This window comes from Cynocephalus volans, chromosome 8 (assembly GCF_027409185.1).
Source record: "Cynocephalus volans isolate mCynVol1 chromosome 8, mCynVol1.pri, whole genome shotgun sequence".
Classification (NCBI taxonomy): domain Eukaryota; kingdom Metazoa; phylum Chordata; class Mammalia; order Dermoptera; family Cynocephalidae; genus Cynocephalus; species Cynocephalus volans.
This window is the reverse complement of record NC_084467.1, coordinates 615590-630886: the sequence shown is the minus strand read 5'-3', so window position 1 is coordinate 630886 and position 15297 is coordinate 615590. Positions and strand designations below refer to the sequence as shown.

Sequence of the window (15297 nt, the reverse complement as noted above, 5' to 3'; positions counted from 1 at the left end):
TCAGGCCCTCTGCACCATCACTTTTGCTTTGTTGACTAGGGCCAGGGGGCTTTTTCCGAAACTCATCCTTCTAGTCTCCTCACCAGATTGTTTCTTGCTCAGTGGGATGCAGGGAGCTGGTAGTCTCCAGGCTCCTGCCTCCTGGGAATGCTCCCTGCAGTTATGGTCTTAAACCCTTTGTTCCTGGCAAAGTACTTTGGGCTCTGGTCCCCCCTTTCACTGCGCTCTGCCATCCGGCATGTCTGGGCACGTCCCTGGCTGATGGCTGTGTAGGCCAGACTAGTACACGGAGCTTGTGACACTTGGGCCCTGTCCTCCTCTTGTTTCCCTCTGGTCAGCAGCTATTTTTTAAATAGTTTTTGGAAATGGTGTTTGTCCGTTTAACAAACAAATGTGTTCTTAAGCCAGACACCGATTCCCAGAGAAATTCTCATCTGATTTTGTGTGTACTTAGCTTTAGGATTTTAGAAAAGCCCTCATGCCTAAAATACAAATTATGGCCTTAATCTGTTTCAAATAAGGCCAGAACAGTGGCCGTCATGTGTGAGGCGTTTGCCTGCTCATCTCCTCTGCACAGACATCTGAGGGTGGACAGGGCTGATCTGCTGTGGCAGTTGCCTGGTCACCTAAGGATCTGGTTATAACAGCTGCGCCGACCTTGCCCACTGCGTCCAGGGTCTGCTGCCCGTGACCTTTCACCTGGTCTGTGGCAAGGAAATGCTGTTCGTGAAGTGCAGGAGTGTGCTGGCAGTTCACTTTGCTGCAGAAGAGGGCTGAGGCCAGTGCTTCTCACTCCCCTCGTTGAGGTGACAAGAGTTGGTGCCCCATGGCTTAGTGCTGACTTTGAGACTGCTTTCAGGGGTTTCCAAGGTCTGTTTGTGCTGCCTGTGTGCTTTGCCAAAAAATGCTGCTTATCAAAATACGTTTATTCTTGATACGTAGACTTGGAAGCCACGGCTCACAAGCTTTTGCTGCATCAGCTCATGAAGTGTGCTTAGAGGATCCCAGGTGGTCCACTAAGCAATTTCAGGGGAGCCAGAGCTTAAAGCCATTTGCGCAGTGATGCTGAGATGCCGCCCGTCTTTTCCCTCTCCCTCCCAAGTGTGCCTGGGCCTCTCCGTCCCTGTGATGCACTGCGTGCGTGTGTGCTTACCACCGACAGATACAGATCTCTGGCCTCAATTGCCCAGAGCATCCAGGATTCCTGAGCTGCTCCAGGACAGCCCGTCCACAGCCACCCGCCACTCCCTGCAGCACTGGCCTTTCCCTCTCAGGCCAAGGTGCTGCTTTGAGGTTGCAAGGGTCCAACCGTCAGAGCTGCTGGTCACTGTGCTGCTGGGTACAGCCCTGTCTGGCATTGGGGCTGCAGCGAGGCTCCTGGCTGCCCTACCAGCAGTACTGCTCGCTGACGTCATCCCTGCTGCACATGGCACAAGCAGTCATGGGGACTTCTTGTGTCGGCACTTTCGGTGCTGTGCCCTGAAAACATGAGTTGGCCAGGCCCTCACCTGACCCTCGAGACCTCCGTTCTCAAGCCTGTAAAAAGCACCTCCAGGACAGGTGCCTTTTATGTGGGGTATCTGCTGTGCCCATAATGGGTGAAAGGTGGTCTGTGCCAAGATTCCTGCGTGTTCTCATTGTTAACTCAGTCTCTGGGGAGATCTGGCCAACAAGTATACAGCTAGCCTTCCCTCCTGGAGCTGGGGCAGGGAGCAGGCATATGGGTAGCCTCTTACCATTTCCTTTGCAAAGCACTTGCTGTGCTCTGCAGTGACTCGTGTCCACTTCCATGATGGACAAGACTGTTGGCCCTAAGGCACTGTCTTTGGGAGGTGTCTGATGTGGGGAGTGTTTCCCTGACATGGTGTTAGCCTGGAAGCTTTTGCATTCTGTTGACCTTTGCCTAGATGTGTGTGCAGGTGCAGGCAGCTGCACCTTGTCCTGACCCCTCGTGACACCCCAGGCTCACAATTACCCCAAGAAGTGAAAATAAAACCTTTATAAGGAAAGCTCTACCGAGCCATGTTTTAGGCAGGCCTTGGTGCGTCCCCATCCCTGGGGCCCTGGGCAGCTTGCCCTGTGAGCAAATGCTGGGGGTGGCAGGCCTGCTGGGCATGTCGAGGGACACTTACCCAGTGTTCTGATCTGCCTGCTGCTTGGCGGCATGTTCTGTTGAGGGAGAGCCTCACAGTCCAGCTTCGCTGCTTCGCCACAGCCGCGCCCTCCTGCATACTGCGTCCCTGTCAGGGCCCCGGCTGCTCACTGCTGTCCCCTTGGCCACCTCCCCTGCCCATCCCCCACACCTGCCACCTTCTCAGGGTCCCTCCTCCGGTCTTGATCTGTAGTGACCCCTGGCCTCCTGTGGATGGGGACTTTAGCCTCCCTCTCTTAAGTAGACAATCAAGCTTCTTTGTGCGAACTGCATTATCCTGAAAGTGTTTTGCAGCTTGTGAGTATGTCCTTGAGACAGTGAAGCATTCCTGTCAGCCAGGGGACCTTCTAGCTCTTTGGACACCCTGGGCTTTGTCCAGTCATTTTGTGCTGTGAATGCTTTTGGCTTTTTTTTTTTTTTTAAGATTGTTTCTGAAAACTCAATTTTTTTGGTAAAACAACTATTTTTCTTTAAATCACTAGATAAATAGAATTATCTGGGGAGAGAAGCAGTACATTTTGTTTTTTCATCACACCCAGAGTGTTTGCGGTAGATCATTTGGGGGGGGCCAAGTTCCAGACCATTCTCAAGCAGCAGGTGCAGAGTTACTAATGGTAAAACCCCTAGTGTTTGTCCCAGGAATCAGTGTCACGTGAAGCCACCTGCCACAGATTCTGTGTTCAGTGATAGACTCGGACTCAACTTTCCTCCTAGTGTAATGTTTGAGATTAATTTGGTTTTGAACTATTTATAACAATTTAGCATTAGGGATTGATTCATTATTTAAGAATTTTTTCTCAGAAAAGTTTGAAAAGTAAATTTTCACTAAAGTGTTCTGACTTAGGGCTCAGGATCTTTTTTTGGTTTTTGGTTTTGTTTTGTTTCGATGCTAAAGTTTTTTATGATGCTAGCCCCAGACAGGGCTGGGAAGGGCTGTTTATTTGGAACAAAACACAAAAACTAAAGATATTTTTTCACTACATTTTTATTTATCCAGCCAATTTATTTAAAAAAATTTTTTTGAGCTTACCCTCAAGGTTTAATGAATGTCGTGTTTTACTCTATCTGGACAATTGGCAGTGTACCACTTTTATTATTTGAGAGTCTATAAAATCTCATCTGATTAGACGGTGTGCTGGGTGCCTGCATGTCTGTAATAGCCACCTTGTAGTCTGCCCGCTTCAGTTTGGTCCTCAAGCTGACTTCACAGCTGTCAGGGACAGGAAACCAGGGGTGTCGCCTCCAGGCAGTGGGGACTCAGGAACACGCAGCCCCTGGGTGTTTAGGGCGCAGTTCAGGTGTTAAAATGCACAGGAGCCTTCCTTATTTAGCAAGGCCTTGTCTATCACCAGATCATTCACCAAGAAAGGCGGAATTCATGAGGACAGTCTAAGGCGGGATCTGCTCCCTGACCTTTTTGACCTCTTGGCCAACACTGCAGGTTCCTAAGGAGGAGGCTGTGGACTGAAGGGTCATGGAAGCTGTGTTCTATGAATTCTGTTTTGGTTTGTTTTTTAAAACACTATTTTAAGGTACTGTTTTCCTTTGGGAAAAAATAGGATAGTGCAGTTCTCACTGCTTCCCCAGTGCTGCTTGAACAGATTTTGCAGATTCCTTGTACAAGTATATTTGAGATAAAGGGCTTCTCAAAGAGTTGCTACTGCTGCACCATGTCCATGGCGGCTACACGAGGGGGTGGGCTGTCCACACCAGGCAGCAGAGCACCTTTCAGGATCACCTGTCACATGGGACAATTTGTAAAGTGCTAGGTCAGGTGGAGTTTGTCTCTCTGCACCTGGAGTTAAGAGAAATTGGAGATAAATTAGAATGATGCGAGGACCCTCTGTGTTAGGGTCCTTTGAACTGGAAAATTCCTTGGTGAGTTGAACAGCTGGCTTTGTGGTGCTGTCCTTTTGTGGAAGTTGCCGGTGGCCTGCCCACATCCGGCGGTTGTTGGGGAAAGGCTGTTGGTGCCCCATCATAGATGTCAGGTACTGGCCGTCTCCTGCAGTGCACTTGGGGGTGTGTGTGACATTCCCTTAAGGGTGGGAAGAAAGTTGAGGATGTCCCTTGACAGCCAGATACTTTGTTCCGCATGCAGTAGGGGCAGGAGGCGACAGAAGCAGCATTAGAGCCTGCGCAGCAGGATCTCGGTGGCAAAAGGCTGTCTCTGGTGAGTTTGGAGGGAGGGACAGTGGCCCTTCTCTGGGCCTGTCACCTGATCGTGGGGCAGGCACAGTGCAGATTCCCTGCCTGATCCAGTGGGCGCCGCTGTGGGGAGTGGGGTGCCCCAGGTCAGGAGATGTGCTTTGGGAAACCTGAGCATGTAAATAGCATTTTGGTGTGACTGACACACGCGTAGAATGTGATCACAAGTGGCGTTTATTTTCTGCGTTCCAGCTCATTTTTTGCTGATGTTAGCCCGATAAAAGTGACTTCCCTGTTACTTGGCAATTTGGGGAGAAATTATCAGCACCACTGCTTTGGTCCGCACCCTGCCGCTTCCCTTTGCTTCCCAGAAGATGACCCCTCCGCCAGGCCCGTGTCCCATACTGATGCCTGCGGAGCCATGGATCACAGTGCTCCGAGTGTGCTACTGGAGACATTTATCTTCCTAATTTTTGTGACTCTTTCCATATAAGTAATATTTGTTCCTAAAAGTGCTGCTGTTCACGCTTCCTGTGACTGCCTCTGTCAGCCAGCAGTCTCTGTGACTGGTGCTGTCTGGGAGGCGAATGCACAGCTGCTCTGCTGCATGGGACGGTGGTCCCCGGGCATCCGCCCTGCAGTGAGCACGTGTGTGTCTGAGGTCCAGTGTGTGCTTCCATCTTTTGCTTGGGGATATGGCCATTCACCTCACATGGAGCTGTTATGAGAAGGTCCGTGGGGTGGCATGACAGCTCCCCACGCAGGAGCCTCCCTGTGGGTGGTGCGCCCTCCCTCCTCCCCTTGGGTGGGCTGGAAGCTGGTGCTCATGGTTCACAGATGTGTGTGTGATGAGACCTTGTATGACGACGGCATTGACACCAAGCCCTAAAAGCTGGGTTGCAGTAGATGCGCTGTGCGGCGCCTGACTCCCCCAGATGCTCGACACTGTGCTCCGTCCTTCACTCGCCCCAAAGCTCGTGCGTGTTCTAGCGTCCTGGACTCCTTTGTGGTTGGCGTGTCAGCAAGGGCTCAGAGTCTACGTGATCCTAGAGGAGACTTCTCTGGGCCGCGTAGTCCAGCCCCATCCACGGTTGGTGCCAGTCTGAAGTGAAGTCACATTGCCACTGCATCATGGCCCTAACGTTTGAGCTCGGTGTTGGGTCGTCCTGAGAAATGGGGTGGGGAGGCTACAGGGCATGCCTCTGCTCCCCAGGAAATGCTGACCCTCCGCTGGTTGGTGAGTGGAAATGTGCGGCTTGTGGAGCTCAGCCCTTGCCTAGTGTCAGCGCACACAGGGACTTGTGAGTTTGTGGCTGTCTGCAGGAGCAGGGGCTCCCTGAGCCCCCTTCACCTCCCAGCAGATCTGAGAGGGGAGTGGGGGAAGGTGTGCTCTGAGGGTGGGTTGTGCCCACCAGCAGAGAAGGGAGGGCCTGGGAACCCTCGTCTGGCCTCGGGTGGTGACTCGTCCCACGTGAAGTTGCAGGTCTCCGTCTGTGGCTTGGGGACCGGGAGATTTTTCGGAGCTTCCCTGGGGCTCAAACCCCTGCTGAACTCGACACTGTGCCTATCCTGAAGTGAGAGCCTTGGGTGCTGTCAGAAGCCACATCCCTTTAGGGCCCTGCCATGTGCCCTTAATTGGGGAAGGTGTCCTGGAGCTTCCCAGGACCCCAAGGAGAGGGGCCACTAGGCCTGTGGGAGGCCCTGACCATTGTTGTCCCCGAGGACACCTGGGTTCCAACTTAAAAATTCTACTTTATATTTTATGCACCAGTCTGATTAAGCTTGTAGTTAGAAGTACAATTACAGGACTAAATCCAAAGAATGGATGGGCACGGGTTGTCTGGGCATTGGCCAAGGCCCACCAGGAGGGGAAGACGGGTGGGCGAAGTGGCCTCTGTATAGACCTGCAGCCACAGCGTCGCCTGCCCTTAGGTAGCCACGGGCGTGTATGATTCGGATACATGTCTAAGCCAGGAAATGGAAATCCTGAGTTAGGTGTGGCAGAGTTTGTGAGGATAGTGATCAGCTGGGTGGAGGGCAGAGGAGACATTGATCCACGGTCTCAGTGGGCTCCATTCCATTCGTGTTCTTAGAAGCAGCGCGACGGGGCCGTCTGTGTCTTTAAGTTTGTTCAAGCTTAAGTGGCTTTTGATCCAGCCAGGACTTCACTAAACCACCTGCAGTTGGGTGACCTCGACAGTGGGTTTAAGGAGAACCTGGTACTCCCTCAGCCTCTGCCCTCTTCCAGCCCAGCACCATTCCTGTGGTTGCCAGGAGAGAGCACAGAGGGGAGCCCCATGGGTGGTGGGTGGGGACCTGCAGGGCGCCCTGAGGGCTGCCTGCCTTGAAGCCCCTTTCTGAGCAGGCAGCGCCACTCCCTCCTCGCCTCCCTCCTGCCCCACCCACATGGCCTCTGTGTCCACTTAGAGGCCCTGCTTCTTAGGACATTTTCGTAGTGTTCTGAGTCAGGCTTTTCTCATCCTGATCTGTCTTGCTTCAGTTTCAGTGACGCATGTGCCTCGGGTGGCCTCTGTCCAGCCGGGACTGGGGAAGGCCCAGGGCAGCATGAGGGGTGCAGGAGCCTGTGCTGGGGGGGCTGGGTAGAGGGTGTGTCCATGGCAGAAACCTGGGCCCAACTGGGAAAGAGGCAGGAGAAAAGCCCCCAGCCGTGGGAAGGTGAGGACACCTCTTGGTAGAGGCTTAGCAAAGGAGGTGGTGTGAGAGAGTGGACGCTGTGCCATCTTGGCGCCACATCCACCTGCTCCAGACGACCCTTCATCCTTCTCACTCCTTTGCTGCATTAAGCCTCTGCCCCCATCTTTCTTTGTCGAACCATCTCTGCTTTGCACATTGTCTCAGCAGAAAGTTCTGCTGAGGCTCTGCCAGACCTCATCCTGTGCTGGTGCCAGCTGCCTTCATGCCTGCTGCGCCACGAGAACCAGAGCAGTGTCCCTCAACACTCCCAGGGCTGGCTGGTCCCTGGCAGGCACGTCTGACAAGGGCCCTTTATTGTGAGGTTCAGAGAGAGGCAGGAAGGACAGCCCCTTGTGGGTGGCCCAAGGCTGGCCTGTTGTGTTCCCACACACTGGGAACAGAGCTCCATGAGCTGCCGTGATCAGAGGTCTGCGGAAGTCAGTTTCTCTTTGGAGAAAGCATTTGAGAGTTAAAAGCATTCACCCTAACTGATAGAGTTATGGTTAGGGTTAAACTTGATGTCACCAAAAAGTTGCCTTGAAATTAGAACCAAACGAATGTGTCTCAACTCTTAAGAGAAGAGTAAATATTCAAAATAACATGCTGCAAGGAATCCTGGAAGAATGGGCCCTTCCGAGGCATCACTGTCCCCAGCCTGGGCCGTGGGTGTAGAGACCGCGGCCACGCAGATGAGCTGTCCCAGAAGGTCTCTGCAGCACGGGGACTCGTTTTGAACTCTCTGATGTGTTTGTCTTTTGCAGGTCAAAAGAAATATCTCCTATGGCTGTTCTTCCTTTTTAAAAAAAAATTTTTCTTCTCTCTTTTTTTTTTAAAAAGATGACCGGTAAGGGGATCTTAATCCTTGACTTGTGGTGTTGTCAGCACCACACTCAGCCAGTGAGCGAACCAGCCACCCCTATATGGGATCCGAACCCGGGGCCCTGGTGTTATCAGCACCGCACTCTCCCGAGTGAGCCATGGGCTGGCCCATCTCTCTCTTTTTAACAGAAAGTTCCCAACAAATCCTAGCCTAAGTTGTGGAGTTTCCCCTTGGGTTTTCCTTTTGCCATATCACTGATGTTTATGTAACACAGATTTTAAATGGCATGTGCTCTGCATGGACAGGAAAGTTTAACTTGTTTCTTTTATGGTTAAGACCCTAGAGAATTTGCAAATGATCCTGTATTTATTGTACTTCTTGTCACATGAGACAGAATATTTCAGGTCTTCCTGGGGCCCTTGATATGAACACAGCTTGAGCCCTGCTCTCCCACCCTCGCAGCCTCGGGGAGGCCCACACGGGCTTGATGGTTCCTCTGAAGGCCACGGGGCAGGTGTGAGGCGCAGTGTAGGGTGTGAACGGCACCGGGCAGGAGCTGAGCTTTCTCATGGCCGCCCTCGCAGTCAGGAGAGGCACAGGGAGCTGGTCCACGTTTGCTCTTCTGCAAGCAGGTGAGGGTGTGGCGTTCCCTGGGCGTTGGAACACAGCTCTCCGCCTGCAGGTCTCTCAAGGGTCTGGATTGAGCTGCTAGAAAGAGTCCGCATGACTGGCTCCACCCTTGTTCTCTTGGCCTTCCGGAAGGCATCCATGGGTTTGCTGGGAGGCCAAGGGCTTGGCTGGAGCCTCCTGCCCTGTGAGGGCCTCCTTGCCTTCTCACCGTGGCCAGGGCCCTTTTGGTTGACCCACTGCTGAGCAGGAGAGGGTCCTTGGAAGGGTGGAGACCCCCCCCACTGCATCCACCCACCTGTGCCCCGTCCCACTGCCAACCACCCACAGCTGGCCGTGGGCTCCCGTTGAGTCTGGCTTCTAAGCCAGTCTTCTCAGGGAATTTGTGTGGGAATTTATGAGAAATGTGTTAACTTCCGGTAGGGTTCCAACATACCTGATGTTTCCTGGCTTCTGTTTGTTGGCTGGCCCCTCATAGTACGTGGTCACTTGGGCCACAGACACCATGTTCAAGATAGGATGTGTACAGTCTGAGGGCGGGCCTGTGTACGGTGGGGACAGCTGGTTCTAGAGATGCAGCCAGTCCTTCCTGCCTGCCCTCCCCTGCCCAGGGCCTGCCCTTGGCCTACTTTTCTGGGTGTGTTTCAGGCCCTTCCACCTGGTTGGGGCCTGGACCCCTGTGGTGGGGAGTGGGCGAGGCGGTGTCTCAGCCTGCTGCCTGCCGTGTCCAGGGCGCGGTTCAGTGCTGGATGCCTGGGGTAGCCATGCTGAGGAGAGCCGTGGTGTGGGCACGGGGCAGTCACCAGGGAACACTGGTGGGAAACACTTCACCCCGTGGTGACAGGATGCTTCTGGAGGCTGCAGCGTTCCGACCACACACTTCTTCCCCCGTGCAGTTGGCACTCCTCCCCAGAAAGGCGCTTCCCTCCCAGCTCGCAGACTGGCAGGTGCTGCGCAGCTCCTGCAGCGGGCCCCGGTGGCGGCCTTCACTGAACATGTCAAGGGTCCGCCCGCCCTTCGGCCCTCAGCTTTCACTCTAATAAAGACTTTGTCTTGGCTGCAGACGACTCTCATCTGGCGCCTCATTCTGTTGCTTTGCATCCTGCTCCCTACTTTCCCTGCCCTGTGTGGTTTGAAGTGGGAATTCAGGAGGGCCCTTGGGTGCCTGTGAGCGCAAGGGGTGGGCGAGTCGGTGGTGACGTTCCTAAGGGACTTCCCGCACGGGCCTCCTGCAGGACATGGCAGGGCCGCAGCCTGACATCCCTCTTATTTGCCAGGAAACGGTTCCAAAAGGCCACTCTTCCTACTTTCCTGGTAATCTACGGAGGCTTCCTCTGTCCCTAAACGAGACGTGTTCTCAGTGGTTACACGGATCTTAATTTTGTTGCCTCATCCACGTAGTTGAGAAATAGAGGAGAGGGCTCCATAAGGGCTCAGTAGAACTGTTCAGACCTTGCCAAGGAACTTGCTCGCAGCACCTGGCAAACGTCTCTCCAGGACCAGCGCCCCTCAGCCTTGAACCAGGCTGGACCTTCTTAAGCTAATTTTATATATATATATATATATATATATATATATATATATAATTTTTATTTATTTATAATTTTTATTACCATATTCATTATTACAAATCATAATTTTTCTTCCCAGGGGACTTTGATTCTGAGATTCTCAAGGACTGAGTTCTGCCAAGACAGGCCTAGATGGGAGCAGCAAAGCTGCTTTCGGGGGCAGCACGGATACGGCAGGACCTCGGCGTGTGCTGGGAAGACATAAGTTCAGGATGACAGGCCCCACCAGGGACACAGCATCGGCCATGGTTGGTGACCATTGGTATCACACTTAGCTAAAAGTGACAGTCACCAGAAATGTCCAGCCACTCACGGTCAGGTGATGCTCAAGTTAAACCTCTTGGATTGACCACTTAAGTATATTCTAAGAGCTGTTTTTATATCCAGGAAGGCAGGAATATATTTTAAGTAAAATGAGCTTGATTTAGTTGACAGGACTTAGAATTAAATGTATCACTCAGAATTCCTAAATAGAATTAATAAGATGCTTGTCCCCAACTGTCTGGAATGGCTGATGACCATGGTACCTATTTCTGGGGACTCAGTCTCTGTCTCTTTTTTGAGAGAGTGAATCCTTTTCCTGGGAACCCCTGATGTCAGACAGCCATCAGGGTGGGGGTGGCCCTGCCTTGAGTCCAGGGGGTGCCCCCTCCAGGACTGCTAGGGCCTGTGTGTGTTGGCACCGCCCAGCCATGTCCTTGGAACTCTGCAGGACATGGCGTACTCAGGCCTTGTGTTACCCTTCACTGTCTGTTTTTGGTTAAACCATAGCTTCTCCTTCCTGAGCTGTCTTGCCATGTTGACTTTTATGTCACTGAGTTTTCCAGGCCTCATTGCTGCTGAAGTTTCCTTTCATCATTGGGGTTTCCAGATTTCCTCTTGTTAAACTGAGCTAGACTTGGGATTTGGTTTCCAGGTTAGCTCTGTCCTTGCTGAAGGGCTTGGGCTGGAGAGTGAGCAGGCTCCTCACACCATGTTTGGGATGGAGAGCGTGAAGCCACGAAGCTGCTGCAGCTCGTGAGAAGGCAGCGTGTTGACAGGCGTGCGGATGCCCAGTCTCTGCTGTCTGCCAGCGAGGCCCAGGGAGAAGCCCGCAGGCTGTGGTGGGCGCATCCAGACGCAGATCTACTGGGCTAGGTTCTTCTCACAGGGGTCGGGCTCTGTAAGGAGCAAGCACCTCCCCTCCCCCATCTTGCTTTCTGCAGGACCCTGGGGGACGTGGTGACTCTGCCTCAGCTAGGATAAAGGATTGTGACCTCACCCTCTCCCCAGAACTGCCAGTGCCTTGAGTCCCATGATAGCCCTGCTGACAAGGGCTGACCCATGGGGCATTGGGCAGGGACAGAGGACACAGGCACTTCCAGGTTAATAAACAAGAACTTTATCTGAAGTTCCTTAACTCTAGCATTTAGCTATACACAGAATGGCATTTTACATATGTTGGACAGAAATAAGAGAATCAAGCCCCGGCCAGAAAGGTTCCAGAACTGCAAAGATCTGTTTGATCTGATCCTCACTTGTGAAGAGAGAGTCTACGACCAGGTGGTAGAAGGTAACACAGACCCTGCACCTACCCTGCACAGCTGTGCTTGGGGAGGGACGGGACTCTGCCATGCTGACTGCCCGCTCTCTGCTTCCTGGATCTCTGACGTCTGTGTCACTTTGTCCCAATCAGATCTGAATTCCAGAGAACAGGAGACCTGCCAGCCAGTGCACGTAGTCAACGTGGACATCCAGGACAACCATGAAGAGGCCACACTGGGGGCCTTCCTCATCTGCGAGCTCTGCCAGTGTGTGAGTATCAGGAACCTGGGCACCCGGCCCCCACCCCAGGCTGCACTGGGCCAGAGGCTCCATGGAAACCAGGTGCTCCCGGCCAGTCAGCTCACTGCACATGCTCCATAGGGGTTGAGAGACTGTGACCGCCCGGCCTGGGGTCCAAGCAGTCCCTGCCAGAGGAAAGTGGCAGAGACCTCCACCTTCATGGGGCAGGGCTTCCCATCGCAAGCAGCAGCACATGATGCAATTCAGTCAAGTTATTTTCAAATGTTAAAATGCAAGTAGATGCAGGGGGTCCACAAGTTTGAGAACCAACTAAAGACTGTCTTAAGAACCCACATTTGTGCTCTCTGTTCATCGCTGATAGAAGGGGGCAGTGACCTGTGCAACCTCAGGTTCCTGTGAAGACCGTGTGTGGCCACCAAGATCTCCCAGGACACAGGCCCCTCTGATGGGATGGAGCGTTGGAGTCAGAGGTGTGCCCTGTGTGAGCCTGGGGCTTCCGGAGGTGGCATCTGCAGCAAAGGGCTCTGTGTCCTCCCCTTCACCCTCTGGATTTGTTGTTCCAGACATCTGGCTTTCCCTGAGGGGCCCTGGGTGTCCTCCCACATGCAGAGGAGGCAGCTGTGCCCCAGGGGCTTTTGCACCCACTGTGCAGGTGTGCTGCAGTGCTTAGCTGTGAGCAAAGGACTTCCCAAGGAGAGACTCACGTGCTTTGTCCTGTCTTCTGCTCTTGGGGTCTGAGTCTAGGTCAGCTGACTTTGAGTGACAGAAAAATGAAGAAAACAGAGAGAAAACAGTGGCTTAACCAAGAGAGAAGTTTGGTGTCACACTCACGAAGTCAGGGATGGGCAAGTGAGGGCTGGTGAAGTAGTGGTGTGGGACCCAGGCTCCTGCTGTGTGGTTGCTCAGCCTGGCACAGCTTCCGTGCCTGATACGTCTCATGGTCCAGCGTGGATGCTGAAGCTCCAGCAGTTGTGCCCATGATCCGGCCAGCATGCAAGAGAAGGAGCTTCAGAGAAAGACATGTCCCAGGAGTTATGCGTGCAACTTCTGCTTAGGTCATGTTGGCCAGAGCCCAGTCCTGGAGGGGCCTGTCCTCACTCTGAGACACTGCATGTGGCCAAGGCTGGGGACCCAGGGGAGGTGGAGGCTGGGGGTCAACCAGCAGCCCATGCTAGGGCGGGCGTGCTCAGAAGCCAGCCTTCCTCACCTCCAGGCAGGAGTTCTCCACCAGGCCACATCTGGCAACGTCTGGCCACATCCGTGGTTCTTACCACAGGGAGGGATGCTGTGGCATCTGGTGGGTGGTGGCAGGTATGCTGCTGCACACACCACGGTGTTCAGGTTGCCCCAACACAGTGCATGGGCAGCTCCCTCCTTGGGTGACTTCATGCAAGTGACTTCTGTGCCTTCATTTGCAAAGTGGAGACAGCACTGGTGGTGAGGGTTCCGTGTCTGTGCAACATCTGAGGACAGGCCCTGCTGTGGTCGCTCCGCTTGGGCCTGAACTCCAGCCTCCAGGTTTCGGAGTTGGCCCCTCCTCTCAGAATCACCTCTGTGCTCCACCCAATTTGTGGCTCTGTAGTGGCTGCTGTGGAGGTCATGGTGCCCGCCTCCTCCTCCATATGAGGCTCCGCCCCGGGGGAGGGCCTGGAGCTGCCCTGGGAATACTCTGTCCTTGAGACCTTGCTGGGGTGGGGGGTGGTGAATGTGCCTCTGGGTATTGCTCAGCACCAGAGCAGACCTGGCTTCTGCAGGGCCCTGGGCTGGTCCAGGCCTGGGGTCCCCCAGCCATCCAGGTGTCCATGAGAGAGAAGACGCAGATTCCAGGACAGGTTGGGGCAGGGAAGGGCCTTGGGCCTCGTGCTGCTCACGTGGCTGTCCTGTCCTTTCCAGATCCAGCACACAGAGGACATGGAGAACGAGATTGACGAGCTGCTGCAGGAGTTCGAGGAGAAGAGCGGCAGGACCTTCCTGCACACAGTCTGCTTCTACTGAGGGCGCCGCCCGCCCCAGCCAGCGGCCTGCACGTCCTTCGTCAGTGCTGCTTCCTTCTCGACGTTGTCTACTTTAGGTGCACTGCTGCGGGTGGCAGTGTTACCCCGATAAACTGTACATGTGAAATGAGAAGATGCACATAAATGCCAGATTAAAACAAGTTCTTCTACCCACTTCTACAATAATGAGTGGGATATTGATTATAGAGGTTTCTTTCATTAACCAAAAAAGAAAAGGTTCATAGGACATTTCCCCCGACGTGATAGGACATTTCCCCCGACGTGTGCCTGTCTCACCCGCCTTTCCCCTTTCCCCTCCCCTAACTGGCTGGGCTGTACAAACACCTGAAATAAAGCGATGGGCTGAATCTTACTAGGAGAGAACCTGGAACTGTCCGGTAAATGGAAGCTGCTGGTCATCTCTGCTTTGTCTGAATTCCCGGCCTGGCCCTCACCCTTGAGGAGGAGGCAGCAGAGGCCTGGCCACTGCTTCTGACCGGCAGGACCTGAGACGGCAGGTGCGCTGCCACCAAGGGCAGTCCTGGGCCTGGGGCCTCCCCCTGACCTGTGTTGCCTGCAGCAGGAAGCTGACCCCTCCCCGCTCAGGACTGCTGGACACAGGCAGAATGGGCCCCCTCCCTCTGTGGAACCTGCCCCTGATTCGCTTGCCTGTGGTGTCAAGACTGTCCTCCAGTAGCCTTACTTCCAGGTGACCCTCCGGTTTCCTAAGGCTGAGTAGGGCAGGCCCTGGAGCTCCTGTGCCTATTAGGGATGTGCCTCAGGTGGGTGAGGGTTTGGCTTGGGGACCCCACCCCAGGCGCCTGGCATCAGGGGCAGCCAGAGCAGGACCATGGACACCGGGACTCTGGACTTGAGGCTGCCTGACTAGAGTGCCTGGGGCCCCTGCCTTCAGCATCCCCTGCCTGGCCCTGCTAGTCTCTCCTGGTCCCCCCATCTGCGAGGCAACCTTTGACCTTTGCTGGGCTCCCGGTCAGCCCATCCCTGCCTTCTGCCCTCCCACCCCGGAACTGTGGCCATGGCTTTGGAGTAACCTCCCTGGCAGCTGTTCGGTGACCTTGCAGGCCCCTCCACCCAAAGCCCTTCCCCGCTGAGCCGCCGGCCAGGAGGAGGGTCCGTCAGTGAGCAAGTGCGGCAGGAACGACCCGCAGCGCCTTCTCGGGCCCCACGGTCCTGGTCGGGCTGGCGTCGGGGGCCGCGACAGGCGGCCCAGGCGGCCAGGGCCAGGGCTGGCCAGGTGGGCGCAGGACACGGAGCAGAGGCCCTGGGAAGGGTCCCGCCCGGCGTCGTGCGGACGGCACGGGAGCCAGGACGCGGCCGGCTCCGGGTCCGGCGCTGGCGCGGGGCGGCGAGGGCCCCCCCGGAAGGCGGGGAGGAGGGGGCGGGGGAGGAGGGAGGGAGGGGGAGGGGGCCGGAGCCGAGCGGAGCCGAGCGGCGCGGAGCGCAGGCAGGACCGGAGGGCGGAGCGGCGCGCGGAGGGCCGGCGCG

General features: G+C 54.8%; 1 protein-coding gene across 1 annotated transcript in view; it reads left to right on the top strand.

Annotated features, from left to right (window-relative positions):
• Positions 1-14175, top strand: part of SSU72 (SSU72 homolog, RNA polymerase II CTD phosphatase) — a 29983-nt gene extending 15808 nt beyond the window's left edge. The window contains exons 3-5 of the mRNA XM_063104481.1: positions 11425-11564; positions 11688-11806; positions 13691-14175. Coding sequence (XP_062960551.1) covers positions 11425-11564; positions 11688-11806; positions 13691-13792 — 361 coding nt within the window. The 3' untranslated portion in view covers positions 13793-14175. The remainder of the gene's footprint in view (positions 1-11424; positions 11565-11687; positions 11807-13690) is intronic.
• Positions 14176-15297: the final 1122 nt, after the last annotated feature.